The following is a 20,772-nucleotide window of genomic DNA, read 5'->3' as shown; positions in this document are numbered from 1 at the left end:
GTCCCAGGTAGCCACTGGTCCAAGGAGAATGAGGAGATAAGAAGGGCAGGCTTGTACCCAACCAGCAGTCTGGAGTCCAGCCTAACTGATTCTGCTCTAGCCCACAGACCTGTGGAAGAGGAAATACATATTTGTTGCTAAAAGCCCCTGTGAACGGGCACCTTGGTGGTTCAGTGGCTTAGACTCTTGATTTCAGCTCAGATCTCAGGGTTGTGAAATCGAGTCCCCTATTGGGCTCTGCACTCAGCAAGGAGTCTGCTTGAAATTCTCTCTTTTCCTCTCCCTCTGCCCCTCTCTCCTGTGCTCTCTCTCTAAAATAAATAAACACAGCTTTGAAAATAAAATAAAAGCCCCCGAGAGTTTAAAGTTGATTGATATGTGGCAAAACTGTTTCAAACCCATGGTTAATATTAGACATTTTCATAAAGTTTAATGCTGATTTGGCTCTATGACATTTTCTAATTTGTCTTAAAGTTTTTTTTGTGGATCAGATTGCTCATCTATTTGCTGTACAATTGAACTGGATATTATTTTCAGACACTTGTTTGCTTATCTCTATGGTTGTTATGGTCATTCTAATAACAGATTTAAAATAACCACAATTGGGGCACCTGGATGGCTCAGTTGGTTAGGCTTTCAACTCTTGGTTTTGGCTCAGGTCATGATCTTACGGTTGTGAGATTGAGCCCCACATCAGGCTCTGTGCTCATCCTGGAGTCTGCTTAAGATTCATTTCCCCTCCTTTTCCCTCGCCCTTATCCTCCTGCTGCTCACACGTGCTCTTGCTCTCTCCCAAAGAAATAAACAAGATTTTAAAAAATAATAATAAAAATAAAATAACTACAATTATCAGGATGTTTAGATTTTGTGGATTTAATTCTAAATCAGTTTAATAAGAGTGTATATATTCAGAATAAAAGATTTTCAGTTGTTTTGCATTTTTCTGGTTGGTAAAGCTTTTAAAATAATTATTTTACCTCAGAATAGAAAGGCACTATGGATAATTTATTAAGCATCTGTCAGGCACTGCGAGAAGTATATATATTATCTTCTCCTTTAAAAACAAATTTTCGTTTTTGATAGTTGATATTTAAAAAAAAGATTCTATTTATTTATTTTGAGAGAGAAAGAGAGAGAGAGAGGGCACAAGCGGTGGGGAGGGACAGAGGGAAAGGGAGAAGAAGACTCCTCGTTGAGGAGGGAGCACAACCTGGGGCTTGATCCCAGGACCCCAGGATCATGACCTGAGCCACACAGGTCCCCTTAGTTAATACTTTCATAAGGTAGAAAGTTCAAAAGGCAAAAAAGCAAATGAAATAAAAACCTTCCTTCTTACCCTGTTTTCCAGGCTGCACATCTAGAGGCAATTTACCAGTAGTTTTTCTTTCTTTCTTTTTTTTTTTTTTACATTACTCTTTCAGTGATACTATTTGCACATATAAACATAATATGTATTTATATGTATGGATAGTTTCTGCTTCCCTGACTTTTTAAAATGAATGCACTGTTATTATACTACTACAGGGTTCTGTACCTTGCTTTTATTTGTTTCTTTTTCACTTAACAATGTGTCTTAGAGATTGTTCTACAGCAACACATAAAGTGCTTCCTTATTCTTTTAAAAAGCCATGTAATATTCCCATGCAGTGGTTCTCAAAATGATAGGAGGGTGTTGAGGTAGAAATTATGTTTATAATAACACCAAAATGTTATTTTCTTTTTTTACTCTCACCAGAGTGCAGTGGAGTTTTCCAGAGCCTACATGTCCTGTGGTATTGCAACAAAATGAACGCAGAAGTAGACATAAAAATCCAGCTGTTTTCTATTAACCCAGGCATTAAAGAGATTTGCAAAAATACAAACCATGCCACTTTTCTTATTTATTTTTTGTGTGTTGGAAAATGGAGTTATTTTTAAAAACATGTTGTTTATATTCCATGTAAAGGGCTTATAATTGTTATTTTTAAATGAATTTTTTTTATAATTCCTAAGTTTTAATGTCTAAAATGATAAACACTGATAGATATAATCTGTGAAAACTGTTTGGGATCCTCAATCATTTTTTTAAAATTTCTTTTAAAGATTTTTATTTATTTATTTGACACAGAGATCACAAGTAGGCAGAGAGGCAGGCAGAGAGAGAGGAGGAAGCAGGGTCCCCGCTGAGCAGAGAGCCTAATGTGGGGCTCGATCCCAGGACCCTGAGATCATGACCCGAGCCGCAGGCAGAGGCTTTAACCCACTGAGCCACCCAGGTGCCCCTCCTCAATCATTTTTAAGAGTGTAACATGGGAACGCCTGGGTGGCTCAGTTGGTTGAGCGACGGCTTTTGGCTCAGGTCATGATCCCGGACTTTCAGGACCAAGTCCCGCATCGGTCTTCCAGCTTCTTGGAGAGTCTGCTTCTCCCTCTGACCTTCTCCTCTCTCATGCTCTCTCTCACTCATTCTCTCTCAAATAAATAAATAAAATCTTAAAAAAAAATTTCTAAAATTAAAAAAAAAGAGTGTAACATGGTCCTGAGGCTAAAAAGTTTGAGAAGTGCTGTTCTATTGCACAGATGTACCTTAACTTAACCCATTCCCTTCTAATGGACATTTCTATTATTTTCAATGAGTTGCAACTTCAAGCCATGCCAAAATGAATACTCTTCTAAAATACACATTTTATTTCCCATATGCATGAGTAAATCTGTCTTATGTTCTTAGAAGTGGAATTGCTGGGTCAAATATACCATGGTTAAGTCATGCAAAAGTATATCATCTCACTTCATTCTTGTAATAACCTTAAGAAGTGAGAGTTGTCATTAAGTCCTTTCTTTATAGGAAAATGGGGCCTTAAAGAAGTTAGGTGACTGTCTTATAGCCATCAGGATAAGAAGTTGCTGCAGACAGGACTCCATCAGACTCCATGCTTTAAACCACAATTCTGAGCTAAGGTTTCTCCAAGCAATACCTGTACATACTGAGTTATCTGATAACAGACTCTATTCTTGCCTTGGCCTAAATTATTTTCTGGCACAGAACAGTCTTGGAATTAGATGAACTGGGCCTCTCAAAGCAACAGTCAGTCAGTACCAGAGAAACCCTTAAGTGATAAGAATAAAGCTTTTTATTTTGATTCATAGGAACTTCAGCCACTACACAGTCTGGAAAATGAATTTTAGAAAACGATGCAGTTAATTTAAACTAATGCATGTAATTCTTTTTTTCTTTTTTTTTTTTTAAATATTTTATTTATTTATTTGACAGGCAGAGATCACAAGTAGGCAGAGAGGCAGAGAGAGGAGGAAGCAGGCTCCCCGCCAAGCAGAGAGCCTGACGCGGGGCTAGATCCCAGGATCTTGAGATCATGACCCCAGCCGAAGGCAGAGGTCCAACCCATTGAGCCAGGCGCCCCTAATTCATGTAATTCTAAGAGTAAATTTTGTATACAAACGTACTTGTCAAAATAATATAATGTATATCCACTTTACCCCCCGCCCCCGCCATGAAATTTACCTGGTACTATAACTACATCATTTTTTCACTTAAACACATAAAAAGAGAACCCTAAGTGTTTTTAAAGAAATGTAATTTAATTTTTACTAAACTTGGCACTGCCAGAATTATCTTTTTGATAAAAACGTCTGGCCATTCCCCCCATAAAAATTCTTTAGTGGGGGTGCCTGGGTGGCTCAGTGGGTTAAAGCCTCTGACTTCAGCTCAGGTCGTGATCTCAGGGTCCTGGGATGGAGCCTTGCATCCGGTTCTCTGCTCGGTGGGGAGCCTGCTTCCCTGTTTCTCTGCCTGCCTCTCTGCCTACTTGTGATCTCTGTCAAATAAATAAACAAAATCTTAAAAAAAAAAATCCTTCAGTGGACTCCCATTTCTTGTACTATAAAGCTCATAAGAGGTTACTTATGATTGGTTCTTATCTTATAAACTCTCCTACACACATTTTGATCTCTTTCGGATTTCAAAGATCTATTTCCTTTGAATAGGATCTTCAAACTGGTGGATATGCAGTGAAGTCAGCGAAATTTCCCTTACACAGGCCATAAAATTTTATATTTATAATATTGTGTTTGTTTTCTCCAAGAATATCTTCCAAATTGTATATGTTTTGAGCCCCCACAAAACCTTGATCTACCTCTGGACTTTGTTTTGTTTTGTTTTGTCCTTTTCTTCCTTAATTTAGGTACTCCAATTCAGTCCTGTCTGATTTAGACACTTCTTACATGCTCCCAGTCTATATTGCTATCTTTTCACACTGTCTGGTATGACTCTTATCATCCTGTATGGTAATTTTTGGTGTACTTGTTTATCTCACCCAGCAGACTATGAGCTCCTTGACAACAGGGGTCATGCCGAATGAACAAATGCAAAACCACACAGCTTTTTTGTGAAAAGATCTATCTATACTTTGTTATGAAATAATATTTGGGAGGTTTTCTGTTAGCATTCATTTACTGCATGTGTTTTTGCTTTTTTATCCACAACTGGAAGGAAATGGCAAATGGTTAAGATAAATATATAGGGGCAAAACTTAAATTGAGAAATTATTTCCATTTAATCATATTTTTCTGAAAATGTGTGAAAAGATTGCTAAGACTAGCATTGCTGACAAAATAACAATGTTAAGCACCCAAACTATGGACTGGTTTTCATAACACTTGAATTGTCAGTCAGCCTCCCTCCCTGACAATCCCTATCTCTAAACTCTGTAATGTCAAGTCCAACCTCTATTGTAGGTGCTCAGCTAATCCTGTATTTGCCTGTTTGGACCAGAGGAACACAACAGGGACAGCAAGGTGTAATTGAAGCCAGAAGGTCTGGATCAGTCGACAAATATTTACCAAATGTCTACTACATACCAGTTTTACTTTTTAAAAATATTTTATTTTATTTATTTGACAAAGAGAGAGAAAGAGAGAGAGAGAGAGAAAACAAGTAGCAGAGAGGCAGGCAGAGGAAGAGGGAGAAGCAGGCTCTCCGCTGAGCAGGGAGCCTGACTTGGGGCTAGATCCCAGGACCTAGGATTAGGCCCTGAGCTGAAGGCGGCTGCTTAACCGGCTAAACCATCCAGGAGCCCCTACATGCCAATTTTAGAGTCTCCTTTAGAGCTAACACCAGAATGACTTCACTCTTGTGATAGTTATCTTCCTAAGTCATAAACCTGAAAAACAGATGTTTCAAACTTCATAGTTTTAGGACTGCTCATGAAAGAATGTCCATGATACCCTGCTTAAAAAAGCAAGTAGCAAACTACATATAAGCATCCTATTTTAGTAAAGATCAAAAATAAAGAGTTATACACATCTTGTTTGTGTGTTCATTGAAAAAAGCATGGAACAATGCACATTAGACTGTGAACGGTAGTTATGTTGTTGCCAAGGAAAGAGAGGGAGAACTTCCATATTTTACTTACATACTTGTATTTGAATTTTTTGGAATAAGTATGAATGACTTTTGTAATCATAAAATGTGTAAACAATAAAGAACGTTTAAATAGGTAGGTGCCTGGGTGGCTCGCTCAGTTAAGAATCTGCCCTTGGCTCAGGTTGTGATCTTGGAGTCCTAGGGTGAGCCTCATGTCAGACTCCCTGCTCAGCTGGTAGTCTGCTTCTCCCTCTCCCTCTGCCCCAGACCCTACTTGTGCTCTATCACTGTCTCAAATAAATAAATATAAATCCTTATTTTTTATAAATAGGACTTTTAAATTTTATTTTTAAAATAAGGATTTTATTTCTTTATTTTTAATGATTTTATTTATTTATTTGAGAGAGAGTGAGCAAGAGAGAGCACACACAGGGGGAACGGCAGAGGGAGAAGGAGAAGTAGACTCCCCACTGAGTAAGAAGACCCACACAGGACTCCATCCCAAGCCCCTGGGATCATGACCTGAGCTGAAGGCCGATGATTAATTGACTGAGCCATTCAGGCACCCCAAAAATCTTTTTTTTTTTTTAAAGAATGTTTAAATAGGTAAAATGCTCGTTAATGTTTTTAATAAGAAGGTATATTATGTATAATGTATAAAAATTTTATTTTATTTTTTAAAAGATTTTATTCATTTTTTTGACAGAGAGAGAGATCATAAGTAAGCAGAGAAGCAGGCAGCTGGTGGGGGAGGGGAAGCAGGCCCCCCCCGCTGAGCAGAGAGCTGGATGTGGGGCTCAATCCCAGGACTCTGGGATCATGACCTGAGCCGAAGGCAGAGGCTTAACCCACTGAGCCACCAAGGCACCCCAACGTATAAATATTTTATATATATATATATATATATATATATATATATATATATACACACACACACACAGAGACATATATACACACACATGTACAGTTGGCACTTGAACAACACAGGTTTGAACTGCGTGGGTCCACTTACAGGTGGATTTTTTACAGTATTATAAGTGTATTTTCTCTTTTTTATGATTTTCTTAACATTTTTTTTCCCTCGAGCTTAGTTTATTGTAAGACTACAGTATGACTACATCTAACAAACTAACATCTAACAAACAAAAGTATGTGTTAATTGACTGTTTATGTAATGGGTAAGGCTTCTGGTCAATAGTGGGCTATTAGTAGTTAAATATATGGGGAGTTAAAGTTATCCGTAGATTTTCCTCCATGTGGGTGGTCAGTGCCCCAACCCCCAAGGTTGCTCACAGGTCAACTGTGTGTGTGTGTGTGTGTAGATATTATTCCTGCGTATTATTTACACATATGGATTCACATATTAAAGGGGAAATTCCACCTGATGGCAGTGCTAATTAATTATTTACATCAGAAGGTTACTTGATTGCCTAGAACAGAGGTTGTTTTGGGAGGAATTAAATCCTCTTGTAAACATTCTGTGAGCCAACTGACAAGTATAGTTATTTTCCTCAAAAAAATGGAAAGGGTTCATATTTTGTGGAAACACAATAATTAGTGGGTTTGATTTTTGAAAAGAGATCTGGTATACCCACTATTTCCTTGTTAGATGCAGTCCTTTTTCATATTATTCCATGAGATCATAAAATTGGACTATAAACTTCATTAAGGCCTGGCAAAGGGCATACCATGTTCACCATGGCACCTAGCATAGAGAGGGCAGATAACTGGGGCTTAAGGTTGATGCAAAGAGTGTATGCATTAGTTGCATATTCTGATGAAAGAATTGGCACTGAAACTGTTATGGGGGAAGTTTGTATTCACTTATTTGCATATTTAAAAATACTAATTATCTAATCTGCGGTCTGTCCTAAGGGTACAAAAAAAAAATTCTTGGGGCACCTGGCTGGCTCAGTGGGTAGAGCATGCAACTCTTGATCTTCAGTTGTCTGTTTGAGCCCCATGTTGGGCAATGAGCTTACTTAAAAATGAAATAAGCAAACAAAAAAGATTCTTGTTGTAGTTTAGCACATGATTTGAAAAAGATTGCTATAGCACTTGAGTTTTTCTTGCCTTTTGAGGATACACCAATTTGATTTAGCCAAGCATATATTGTTGATTCAGTGCACTATGTGAGGGATACAATAGAAGCCAATAAAAGCTTTGAAAACCTTAATTTTTTATTATTTTAAAAATATTTTATTTAATTATTTGATAGAGAGAGCACAAGCAGGGTGAATGGCAAGCAGAAGACGATGGAGAAGTAGGCTCCCCACTCAGCAGAGAGCCAGGCTCGATTCTAGGATCCTGGGATCATAACCTGAGCAGAAGGCAGACCCTTAAATGACTGAGACACCCAGGTGACCCTTTAATTTTTTAAAGATTTATTTACTGGGGCACCTGGGTGACTCAGTTGTTTAAACCTCTGACTCCTGGTTTCAGCTCAGGTCCTGATCTCATGGGTTGTCAGATCCAGACCCATGTTGGGCTCCTGGCTTAGCTGGAGTCTGTTTTGTTATTCTCTCTCTCTGCCCCTTACCCCACTTGTGTGCATGCTCTCTCTCTCTCAAATGAGTAAATACATCTTTAATTTTTTAAAAAAATATTTTATTTATTTGAGACAGAGAGAGAGCATGAGCCCACACAAACAGGAGGGAAAGTCAGAGAGAGAGCGGGAAAATTCTCAAGCTGAGTCCCTACCGAGCACAGAGCATGAAGAAAGGATGTATATAGGGACCTTGAGCTCATGACCTGAGCCAAAGTCAAGAGTTTGGTGCTTAACCAGCTGAGCAACCCATGCACCCCGAAAACATTTTTTTAAAGCGCACTTGGCTGTTAACAGGTTTTCAACAAATAACAAAAGATAGACAGCTTTTTTTTTTTTTTTAAACGATTTTATTATTTTATTTGACACAGAGAGATCGCAAGCAGGCAGAAGAGGTAGCCAGAGAGGACGAAGCAGACTCCCTGCTGAGCAGAAAGACCAATGCCGGGCTTGATCCCAGGGCCCTGGGACCATGACCTGAGCCCAAGGCAGAGGCTTTAACCCACTGAGCCACCCAGGTGCCCTAAAGATAGACAGCTTTTATAACTCAAAGTTTAGTAACTATATTCGCCTTTAAAAGTATAAGGAAAACTATTGGAGGATTACTTTACCTCCACATTTCCCTCCAGAAAACAGGAACTTTGAAAGTTCCTTTATTTTAACTGTGTCTATGACATCTAAATAGCCACAAGCGCTCAGTTGGGTGGTTGGGTCTTGATCTCATCTCAGGTATTAAAACCAGGGTGGTGAGTTCAGGTCCCTGGCTCCACAGGGGGTGGGGGAGGAGGGCTAGAGTCTATTAAATAAACAAATATCACCACTAACTGTGGTATGAAATTACTGAAATCCATAAAACCTATTCAACAATATTTCTTAGCTTCAAACGAGAAAAGACCACTCTCTTCCCCAGGTTTTTACTTCTCTTTCATATGAGGTATCACATGCAAGCTCATTATCATGTCAAACAGTCTTGTGCATTTTAAGTATGTGTAGTTTACAGTATATTATACCTCAATAAAGTTGCTTTAAAAAACTCAAAGCCAAACAAAAATGAGACATGAAAATGTTTCTTTATATGCGACAAATAAAGGAATTCATTAAGAGCGGTATCTACGGGGGAACAAAGTATCTCTGCAGAGCCTAGTAGGCAAAGGAGGACAATCGTGAAGCAAATTTTATGTAATTAATACCTTTTTTTTTTTAGACTACCTCAAAACAAAAAACAAAACAAAACAAAACACACCCTCTCAGTTTGTCGTGCTATGATGAAGCTCCACGGCACAACTATTTGAATGCTTTGTTTCGAGACCATCATTACCAGCCTCCAAACAGGATTTTAAAGGTCTAATAAGACACTTGCAAGAAAAATGTGTATATTTTTTTCCTGCGTGCCCCAAATAGCGTATTCTTAGGCTGTTTCGAAAGTGAAGCCCGAGAGGGAGAAGCTATCAGGCTCGAGGCTGGATGTGGCCATTCTGAGAAACCCTTCCTACAAATCTGGGCAGGCTCCCCCAGATCGCCAAATCCCTAGGGAAAAGCCTTTTGCACACAACCTCTTAAATAAAAGCATTTTCCTAGGGATTCGACTCAAGAAAGCCGGCCTAGATGTTTTTGTTTGTGGGAAGCACTGTGCTGGAGTCCATTTCCAGCGACTCTTTCTCAGATCGGGAGTAATTCAGCATCTCATTCCGGGCTCAGTTCCGGGAGGGACAATCTGCCCCGCAGCTGGACCCTCCCTGGCTCTAGCAATGAGAAGCACCTGAATCACTAGCAGCGAGGTGGGGTGAGGCGGGCTGAAAACCTTGGTTCCCCTCGGCCCCCACTGCTTGGCCGCGGATGCCGGGCAGGAGGGAGGTAGGACGATTGACGGAACTGCTCAGTGGCTAGAGGATTGCGGAGGGAGGGACGAAGACAGGGAACGGCTGAGCCTTTCCCTTAAACTGGTTGGGTTGGGCCACGGGAACAGCCTCCCCCAAGCCTATTGGCTTCCCTGAATGGGTTGTTATGGTAACAAATGACCGAACAGTCTCTTATGAATCGGCCAATGAGAGGGGCCGTCTTTTTTACCGCACCTCTGAACAGGAGGTGTTGCGAAAGCCCGGGTAGGGCCTGTAGAAGAAGGCGGTACCAGGACGTCCTGCGGAAGGCCAGAAGGCGGGGCTTGTGACGTTGTTGGATGAGCCAATCACGCCTGGCGTTTCCAACGGCCCCGCCCTTTTACCGCACATTTCCCCTCCCCTTGCTCATTTCGCACGACGCAGCGGTTGGGAACACAGACATTTTCGGAGCTGGAGCCGCCACTACCGCCGCCATTTTGTGTCTGTGGAGAAAGAAGCGTCTGTGGCGGCTGGAAGTGGACGGAGATCACCCTTGAGACGGCGGCGTTTCATACCCGAGGTTCCCCCTGTGTCGTCCCCCAACCCCCCTCCGCGGTCAGCATGTGGTGAAGCCGGAGCCGCGAGAGACCCGGGGAGAGGAAGAGGAGTCGGAAGGGAGGCGGGGTGTCGAGAGCGGCTTCAGCTTCAGCTGCGGCGGACCTCGGAGGGGGGCCGCGGCGCAATGTCAGAGCAGACGCCGGCCGAGGCCGGTACTGCGGGGGCCCGGGAGGACGCCTGTCGGGATTATCAATCATCACTCGAAGACCTGACCTTCAATAGCAAACCGCACATCAATATGCTGACCATTCTAGCCGAGGAGAACCTGCCCTTCGCCAAGGAGATCGTCTCTCTCATCGAGGCCCAAACCGCCAAGGTTTTTATACACCCCGCAGCCTCCTATTCTTCTAATACTCCCTGATTTTAGTGTCAGCCTCATCCCAGGTCTCGCTTCCATCCAAAGGGGGACAGTGTTCCTCCTCTCCAACCCTCCACCTCCAACTCAGGCTCGGTCTTTGGCCCAGGCTTCGAGCGTGGGCCTCTCTCGTGGGGGAGGGAGTGGGGAGGATAAAGGGTGGAGTCCCACTTCCGCTTACCAACTCCCTATTTAGGCCACCGCATTGTATATCCCGACACTCACGCTTTGAATAGAGCCCTTTGGGGAGGGGGAGACTTAAAAGGCAGTTTGTGGTGTGGGGAAGTAAGAGTTAAAACCATTTTAAACCCCCGGGAAGGTGGGGTGGTGGGTCTCCTATTCCCAGTGCTCCCCCCTGCCCCCCCCCCGTACCCTTTTGGGTAATTGTGCTCTGTGGGTTGGAAGGAGGTGAAGGGGGACCTGGGAGCGAGCTGTTGGTGGGTGGGAATAGGGAATTGGCCCCGAGTGGAGCAGCCGCCTGTTAGGAGCCCAACATGGCGCCTGAAAAGCACATGATGCGAAAGGGAAGAGAGGAGAATCCATTCCCTGCCAGCCAGGCAGCTGCTCACACCCGTCAGCCCCGTTTTGGGGTGGGGGCGGCTAGATGTAAATTGTATTCTCCTATCGGAGGGTCTAATTTGCCCCAAAATACGGGAAATTGGGGGTGAGGGTGGGGTTTGGGTGGGGGGAGGAGATCTTATCCAACCTGTAGGTGGAGAACTGGCCCAGTGGGTAACACGTAACTTGTAGTTTTTTTTGAAAAGTTCAGTCCCTCCTCCTCTTCCTTTTCTCTTTTCCTCCCTTCCCTGATAGTGAAGACGTGCTTTTCTTCACCCCTTGACAGAAGTGGTCCTCTGCCACCCTTTATTTCCCTGTAGTCCTCCTCTTCTGTGGATTCATGTGGGAGCGATATGTCATTTAAGTTACTGTTAAACTTAGTTACCATAATGAGTTTTAATAGCTTCCCAGTATTACGTTCTAAGTTATTTTTCAAGCTTGTACTTACGGTTTAGTTTTTTCTAGTTGTTAGTGATTGAAATTAACAGGATGAGCCTCCTTTTAGCAGAGTGAACCCCTTTTAAAAGGCCACTTTAACAACAACCACCAATATATTGTTTAGAGGCGGTTTCTGTCTAGTGTACAACTGAGTGGTCTGACTCTAATAAATGGTTTTGAAATGTGTGACTGGTATTATAAAATTTGTGAATAAAACATATAAAATATGTACTTGTCTTTTTTATTTACCTTTGTAAGGTGTAGAATCTGTTTCCAAGAACTTATTTTTATCTACGTGGTTGTGTGTTTTAAACAAAAGTCTTTAAGTGACTTGGGTTCATTCTTTAGGTTCCATCCACTCTTTTGGGTAAATCTGTTCACAAGATACACGGTTTCAGGTGGTCCTTTCATTCCTTAATTTAAAGAGGACAAAAAGTAAAGGTTATTTGTTTTGTTTTTAAGGGCCCAACAAGTTTGTCATGCTCAGTCTGACAGCTAAAATACAAGTCTTCATTCACCTTTTCCTGTGAATGTCTGAAACAGCTATTGTTCTTTTTTTTTAAAGTATGAGACTTAAAAAGGAAGCATTCCTCATACTCAACATCCTTTTTATTGATACCACAAACATGTTGGACGTGAAAACTTAGTTTCTGCCTTGTTGAAGGCTTAACTTGACATTGAATGCCTTTTTAAAAAGAAGCTGCACTTTAAAAAAAAATAACATTGATTAAAAAAATCTAATTACCTAGTATTTTCGGGATTACTAATATCCACAGAGCCTAATATTTAGCAGTTTAAGTTGTCACTCCACAGTTTCCTTGCTGGTTTTTAATGGATCCTGAAGACCTTCGAGAAGTGAAAACTAAATGCTGACTATAGTGACCACATTAAAATTTGTATTTGTGTATGGCTACACAGAGTGGTGAAAATAGATGGACTATTTGCTGATAAAAGCTGATTTTTTTTTTTGGGGGGGGGCACACGTTTCCTGGTTATTTTTGGAAAGCCAGGTTGAGGAAAAGATGTAAAAGTCACCGGGGAAGAAATCAGGGTTGGGATTGAGGGTGAGGGGAGGGATTTTCTGTCATTTGGTAGCAAACTGGCTTGGTTTTGTGTTTTTCTGGAGGCGAATGTTTGTGTCATTATTCTCTTAGCGTCTCAGCCTTACTAAACTTAAGGATTCACACCTAATTTAACTCTTCCCATGAGGCAGTAGTAGTGAAAAAATATTACATACAGGATTCACTTGTACAATAAAAAATTAGCCTACTGAACAGATTTTGGTTTTAAAGAGAGCCTGTCTTCGTAAGTACAACAATGACTAAAATGGTGTAAAACATAACATGGTAAGAAAAAGACACAGCAATAAAGCATTTGACATGTTGGTATTTACTAGTTTACCCACATGCAGTGGCCTTGTGAACCCTTTAATTAGAAAGGACCGTAAGAAATTTTTCATACAGAGCTATTCGAGGGTTTCCTTGGCCAACTTTGTAAAGGTGTTATCAGAAGCAAGAGCACTTCCACACACTTGTATGGGCAATTGGTTTTGTGAAATAATGGCATTGTGTACTGCAGAACTGTGAGCCTACCCTAGCTACAGGTAGCTATGGGTAAGTTTTGTTCAGGGTTAAGATTCCAATACACATGGGATGGATAAATGGGGATGACTTTTTTGTTTTTGTTTTTAAATCATGGGTGCTCCTATGGAGCTGGAGTTAACACTTAGTTTATATGGTGTGTCTTAATGCTCCTCAAGTCTGTGAACCTGCTGATGCTTTCTGGAAACTTGCTGTACATTCTAAAAGCCAGTGCTGGGTAGGCATTGCAGTTGAACTGGGGCAACATTTCTTTGCTTTGGAAAGGGCTACCTGTATCAGCATCACCACACTGGCTTTGCACAAATTTAGAAACTCTGGTTTGTGCATGTCAGAGGAAAAATATTTCGACGGAGAGTCCATGCTGTGAAGAAAATCTTCAGGACAAAACCTGGTTTCCAGAGTCAAGTTCGACCTGATTTACATGACTCGGCAGCTGCTCCATCCAGTTTTTCTTGTATCAGTAACAACTTGCACTTTCCTGCATGTTCATGTGCAAGAGTGTTTTTTGCCATTAACTTCATATGTGAAGTGTACTTAATTTCTTTGTTCATTGGATTATAGAGAAGTAATCCTAATGATTTTACAGGTAACAAAAGTATGATAGACTTTAACATATAAAATATGCCTATGGAAATTAGGGTTTCTGCCAGAAGTCTGGAAACTTCATTGAGTCTATGCACACTATAATAAGTTAATGTCACAAAAATTTAACACTTGGTTACAGAAAATACCCCTGTTACCCTGTGGTCACTTAAAACACAGGTTTTGTTTTGTTTTTGTTTTACCATATGAACCTGACATTCCATTGAATGTTAAATGTATTAAAGGTTACAGTTTTTCTTGTAGTTCTGAGCTTATATGCTCAACTAAAGATCATTGTAAGAGATGAGAACTTGGTTGAACATTTAAGTTTCATAAAGGTTAACTCAAAAGTATTTAGGGTCAATGAAAATGGAATTCTGTATTGTAGGTTTGAAACCTCACTTTTAAAAGTAATTCTATGGTGTGGTGACAATTCATTATACTAAACTTCTCAGTTTCTTTTTATCACTTCAGGCTCCTTCCTCAGAGAAGCTTCCTGTTATGTACCTTATGGATTCTATCGTGAAAAACGTTGGAAGAGAGTATCTCACTGCCTTTACTAAAAATCTAGTTGCAACATTTATTTGTGTGTTTGAAAAGGTATATATGCATTTAGAAACATTTGAATTTTTTTAGAAAATGTGTTCCTGATGAAATAAATACTGTCTTTGTGTTGGGTTTTCTTGGGTGGTGAAATGTTTAATTCTTTTGGATCTTTATCAAGTACCATTCTAAAGTTAGTGTTTTATGTAGATTTTTAAAGCAGATTCTAGGAGTTTTACATTGTCCATTCAAGAATAGATGGGTTTGCTTTTAGAATTTGTTTTGTTTTGTTTTTAATTGTGTTTGTTCATTTGATTGAAGATCTGTTCCATCACTAGAACGTGGGCAAAAAGATCTGAAGCTGTCAAGAGTACTTCACATGTCATTGTTTAGGTTTCTGGTGTTAGGATGTTGACTATTCCTATCAGAAAAAGAAAAGCATAATTTTCCAGTGTGTCTCAACCTTTGATTGGTGCCTGAAACTTCTGTGATTTTTTTTTTTCTTCCTAGAAATGTTTTCTCTTGTTTCTTTGTTCAAGTATGTTTTATGTGAATGTTCTAGGTATGTGTGAATGGTGGGCTAGTTAATTGCTTCAGGTTATTTTGGAAATACTTTTAACTCCCACTTAGTGTTTAGAAGAAAGGCTTGTTAGTTTCTATACCTAGAGAAACTAGGCAGATTCCTTCCATAACATTGTATCTGATAGTTTTGTTAATAGAGTATTTTGTTGAGGAAGGCAAGGGATTTGCTGGAGTAATCAATTCTCTTCCTGGAAGGCTTGATCTTTAACACTGAGCAAAAGGACATTTATAAGCAATTTAGTTTTAAATATGTTTCCTAACAAAAAATTGATAGTTCTTTTATTAGCTGCATCTGTTGTGTTTGGAGAACTCTTAGTTGTCAGACTTGGGGAACTGGGATTATTTTGAAAGAACTATTATGAGATTTTACTTGTTTGTAAGAACAGAAAATGTGTAGCCGCTACTTGGAGTAATTTTTTTTTTTTTTAAGTTCCTAGAAAAAATACTGTTAGTATATGCAGAAGAAATTTGGAAAGCTGTATTTCTAATTTTATTAAGAAGCTTGTTAATAGTGTATTATAGACCTTGGCTAAGGACTGCTTACCTGAAGCTGTAGTCTAAGGAGACCCCAACTTCTGGGGAACTAAACTAGCCTCTTGGTTTCATTTTCATTATGTTCAAATTTAGTTGGGTTTTTGGTAGAATACTGTTTATTGGATTTAATAGGGCCTTGATACTGCATTTGATGAAAATGACTTTATAGTAAATAGAATTCTCTAAAGACTTGAATATGGTCAAGGCTTTAACCTAAAGTTAAAATTCTAACTCAGTTTTTCCAAGTACTAGGTTTCTATGATAGCTAGTTTTTGAATATCATTGTTGTTATTCCCATCACAAGCATGAGCAGATAAATTATATAAAACTGAAACTCATCAGTGGGTAGGATTTTCGTGGATTTCAATTTTTAAGGTGACTTCCATACCACAAATAACTTGGTCATAGATGCCAACCAAATTGTATTGCAGGAAATTGGTTAGTGAGTGAGTTTTGTTTTAATAAAGTTTAAGCCTATTTTCTAGTTGTTTTACACTTTTTTCAGAGTAAGAGTAACTTAAGGAATGCTGTGTCAGTCCCTAAAATTTGGAAACATTTTGTACTATTAAAATCATAAATTATTGCTTAGTTTGCTTTATACAGGCCAGGGGATAGCGACTAATTTTTCCAATTTTTTTTTTGAGGGAGGAATTTCTTGATGTTTACAAACCAAATACACCTTTAGTAAGTTATTGTTATGTATATTTGTGAATGAGTAGAATGTTTGCTATATCGAGTAGAACAGAGATTTATGTAGCTTTAATACTTAATATTTAAAACATTCTATAGTAACTTAACAAGCCATAGAATTGTTCTGTTGTTCTAGGTGGATGAAAATACTAGAAAAAGTTTATTTAAATTACGTTCCACATGGGATGAAATATTCCCTTTGAAGAAACTTTATGCCCTGGATGTCAGAGTCAATTCGTTAGATCCTGCTTGGCCCATTAAACCTCTGCCCCCCAATGTGAATACATCTAGCATCCATGTGAATCCTAAATTTTTAAATAAATCGGTAAGTTCTCATATGAATTTTGATTTATCAAAAATTGCTTGCTAGAAAGAAATCTCAAGACTGCCCTGTGCTGAGTCAGTATAGTTAAAATGTTTTTCCACTCAGGTTCACAGTGTATTTAAAAATACATTGTCCTTATTTAGGTATCACATAATATGCTTACTTTGGTTTTTAAGTTTTTGAAAAATTTTCTGTTTGCTTTTAAACATGATTGGCCATTTATGATTATGGATAGTATTTAAGAGATAAGCTGATAATTTTTTTTCCCCCTTAGCTGCTTTTTTAGCTGTGAAATACATATTTTTTTAACCCACTGTTTTTTCTTATAGCCTGAAGAGCCTTCAACACCTGGCACAGTGGTCAGTTCCCCTAGCATCTCCACTCCTCCAATTGTTCCTGATATACAAAAGAATCTTACCCAAGAACAACTAATAAGGCAGCAGTTACTGGCAAAACAAAAACAGTTGTTAGAACTTCAGCAGAAAAAGCTGGAGCTTGAGCTAGAGCAAGCTAAGGCACAACTGGTAAGTAGAAGATATTGGCATTTTAAATATTTTAAACCTGTCTTCTGGTAAAGAGAAGTAATTAGTATTTTGTGTTTGAATTGTATAAACAAATTATTTTTATTAGTAGTGTGTTCTTTTTCCCACTTTAATTTTGCAGATTATGGTATGTTAGACCAAATTTGTAATTCCTTACTGTAAAAGTCACTTGAATGTAAACTACACTATTTTATTCCAAATATTTTTTCTATTAGTTGCTATCTTTTAAGATAGCACCTTAGTTTTATTAACATAGGTGAATTTAATACCTGTCCCAAGATGGTAGGTGGGTTATTGTGAATGTTTTTACATAGTCTTTAATGTTTTTTGAGCTTAGGTTTCATGAGTAGAAATCTGGTTCTTAGAAGCCTACAAAAGAAAAGTCGTCACAAAAGTAAGGAGGGCAGGAAGATTACATATTCCCCTGCAAGAATGACCTTTTACTAAGTCACTTTTACTTAACACTTGAATTTGAGAGGAAGTAGAGGAAGGCAAAATTTTCTAAGTTCATTATCATTGACATTAGGAGGAAATAAATTTTATGACCTAAAATTTAGCTGGAATGACTCTTTGACACTTGTGCACTTGGGATACAGTGATTTATTTAGCAGTTTCTTAGTAGAAGTCTGGCTCAGAATCCTGAATAATTAGGAAAATATTATAAAAACCCCAAAGTAAAGGACTAGTAAGAAAGAAGCTCCAAAAGTACATGGACTTTCTCTTCTTTTCATTTTAATCGCTACTTGAACATAAGAAGTATATAGCATAAATGTATTATTGAATGGATTTATTGAATAAACATTACATTCTTTAGGTTTTGATTTCCTGACAAAAAATCTTCATGTTTTTAACATGAACATTTATTTTGTATTTCAGGCAGTATCTCTTAGTGTTCAGCAGGAGACATCCAACTTAGGTCCTGGATCAGCACCATCCAAATTACATGTTCCACAAATTACCCCTATGGCAGTTAAACCTCCCCATCAGGTTCCTGTGCAACCTGAGAAAAGCCGTCCAGGTCCATCCTTACAAATTCAGGATTTGAAAGGAACTAATCGGGATCCCCGTCTTAATAGGATGAGTCAACATTCTTCGCATGGAAAGGATCAGAGTCACAGGAAAGAATTCCTAATGAACACATTGAGCCAGTCTGATATTAAGACAAGCAAAACTGTACCCTCTGAAAAACTAAATTCATCCAAGCAAGAGAAAAGTAAATCAGGTGAAAAAATAACCAAGAAAGAACTTGACCAATTAGATTCTAAATCTAAATCTAAATCTAAATCACCATCACCTTTGAAAAACAAATTATCCCACACAAAAGACTTGAAAAATCAAGAATCTGAAAGTGCAAGGGTGTCTGATATGAGCAAGAGAGATCCGAGGTTAAAAAAACATCTTCAGGATAAGACTGATAGCAAAGATGATGATGTAAAAGAGAAGAGAAAAACTACAGAAAAAAAGGATAAAGATGAGCACATGAAATCATCTGAACACAGACTGGTTGGAAGTAGAAATAAAATCATCAATGGCATTGTACAAAAGCAGGATACAACAACAGAAGAATCAGAAAAACAAGGGACAAAACCAGGGAGATCAAGTACTAGAAAGCGATCAAGATCGAGATCACCCAAGTCTCGGTCACCAATTATACATTCTCCGAAGAGAAGAGATAGGCGGTCACCCAAACGAAGGCAGAGGAGTATGTCTCCAACTTCGACACCCAAAGCTGGTAAGATTCGGCAATCAGGAATTAAGCAGTCACATATGGAAGAGTTTACGCTACCTTCTAGGGAAGAGCGAAATGCCAAGAGAAGTAATAAACAAGATCTTCGAGATCCAAGGAGAATAAAAAAGACTGAAGAGGAACGACCACAAGAAGGTGCAAATCAACATTCTACAAAGTCGGGCACTGAACCAAAGGAGAATGTAGAAAATTGGCAAAGTTCCAAGTCTACCAAAAGATGGAAATCTGGTTGGGAAGAAAATAAAAGGTAGGATTTTAATATTTTTAATCAAGGAAAATGTACATTTTGAAATGTGTTAATTTAAAAATTGGGTGATACTTATTGGATGCTATAGTTAGTACTTATTTTTTCTATTTATTAATAAATAGAAACTCTCTGGATGAAATACCATTATTATTCCTGTTTTACAGATAAGGAAACAAGTTTAAAAAGGTTAACTATAGTCTACCTAAAGCTGCACATCTAGGACATGGAAAAATTAGAATTCATGTGTGATTTTCCTGACTTCAGATTTTGTGCTCTTAATCATTTAACTTTTATAGTTAAATATATTTATTTTAACCAGATCTTTTGGAATATGGTTTTGAGAAATTTAAAAATTTTTTATGAACTGTAACATACTGCTTTTATGGTTCCAGCTTACAACAGGGTGATGAACATAGTAAATCTCCTCATCTAAGGCATAGGGAGAGCTGGTCAAGCACTAAAGGAATTTTGTCACCTCGGGCCCCAAAGCAGCAGCATCGATTAAGTGTAGATGCCAATCTTCAGATTCCTAAAGAGTTAACTCTTGCAAGCAAAAGAGAATTACTTCAAAAGGTAGTTACTATGATCACATGTAGTCATTATTCTCTTTTGTTTAAGTTTTTTTTTTAAGTACTTTTTATATTTAAAATATTTGATTTCCTTTTATCACCCCTACACAGACGAGTGAACGTTTAGCATCTGGTGAAATTACACAGGATGAGTTCCTTGTTGTTGTGCATCAAATTCGACAGCTATTTCAGTATCAAGAAGGTAAACATAGATGCAGTGTACGGGATAGTCCTACAGAAGAAAATAAAGGTGGATTAAAAAAGAAACCTCTCTTATCTGATGCTGAATTAACCTACTATGAACATAAAGCAAAACTGAAAAGGACACAGGTTCAGCATTCATTTCCAAGACTTGATCTCTTAGATCCTGATATTTTTGACTACCCTTTGACTGATGCCTTGTTGTCTGGAATAGAATGTGAGCCATCCAAAAGTAAACATGCAAGTAGGAATAGTGGAGCACAGTTTGACAGAAAAGAACAATTTAGTGAAAGAGCAAGACGTCTTTCTCCTATATCTGGGAGTCGTACTTATGCTGAGAATCTTTCACCCCATGAGGGCCGGAGAAGACATGACGAGCAAGTCTCTGCTAAAGGTAGAAAAAGTTAAATCAGATTATGCCTATTGAATCACACAGCAGTGAAGGGAAAATGAACAAGCTAAGTGGGGATGGATTTTTGTGACTGTTCAGACTACCTTTTGTTTGTTTTGTTTTGTTTTTTTCCCCTCAAAGGGAAGGGAAGGGAGCTAATATTTACTAGGCCACCCTGTGTGTTAGGTATTTTCTTAGGTTCCTTATATATGTAATCTGATTTAATCTTTACAACCCAGTTAAATATGTATTATCCCATTTTACAGATAGGGATCAAGACCAGAGAGGTTAAATAACTTGCTCTCAAAGTCAAATAATTAGATGACAGAATGGGGATTTTTTTTTTTTTTTTTTTTAACCCAGGTGTGTCTGACTCCAGCGGGCATTCTTTTACCTGCTGCTTGATTATGCTGCCTTTTCCTTCCCCCATAATAAAGTGAGATAGTTTTGGATAGTTCTGGCTAACCGTTTACATGAAAGTAGAAGATTGGAGATACTTTGATTAAAAATTCAGATTCCAGGAAAAGT

General features: G+C 38.7%; 1 protein-coding gene across 2 annotated transcripts in view; it reads left to right on the top strand.

Annotated features, from left to right (window-relative positions):
* The first annotated feature begins 10,140 nt into the window (after nt 1-10,140).
* PCF11 (PCF11 cleavage and polyadenylation factor subunit) overlaps nt 10,141-20,772 on the top strand; it is a 23,002-nt gene continuing 12,370 nt past the window's right edge. Inside the window, exons 1-7 of one of the 2 annotated variants that reach the window (XM_059187693.1) lie at nt 10,141-10,655; nt 14,348-14,473; nt 16,359-16,547; nt 16,877-17,071; nt 17,966-19,083; nt 19,476-19,656; nt 19,764-20,247. In XM_059187693.1, coding sequence (XP_059043676.1) covers nt 10,464-10,655; nt 14,348-14,473; nt 16,359-16,547; nt 16,877-17,071; nt 17,966-19,083; nt 19,476-19,656; nt 19,764-20,247 — 2,485 coding nt within the window. In that variant the 5' untranslated portion in view covers nt 10,141-10,463. The remainder of the gene's footprint in view (nt 10,656-14,347; nt 14,474-16,358; nt 16,548-16,876; nt 17,072-17,965; nt 19,084-19,475; nt 19,657-19,763; nt 20,248-20,772) is intronic. The other variant, XM_059187703.1, reaches the window with a different exon arrangement.

The sequence above is a fragment of the Mustela lutreola genome, chromosome 1 (genome assembly GCF_030435805.1).
Source record: "Mustela lutreola isolate mMusLut2 chromosome 1, mMusLut2.pri, whole genome shotgun sequence".
In the NCBI taxonomy this organism is placed as follows: Eukaryota; Metazoa; Chordata; class Mammalia; order Carnivora; family Mustelidae; genus Mustela; species Mustela lutreola.
Note: the sequence above shows the minus strand (reverse complement) of the source record. Positions and strands in the feature narration are given on the sequence as shown.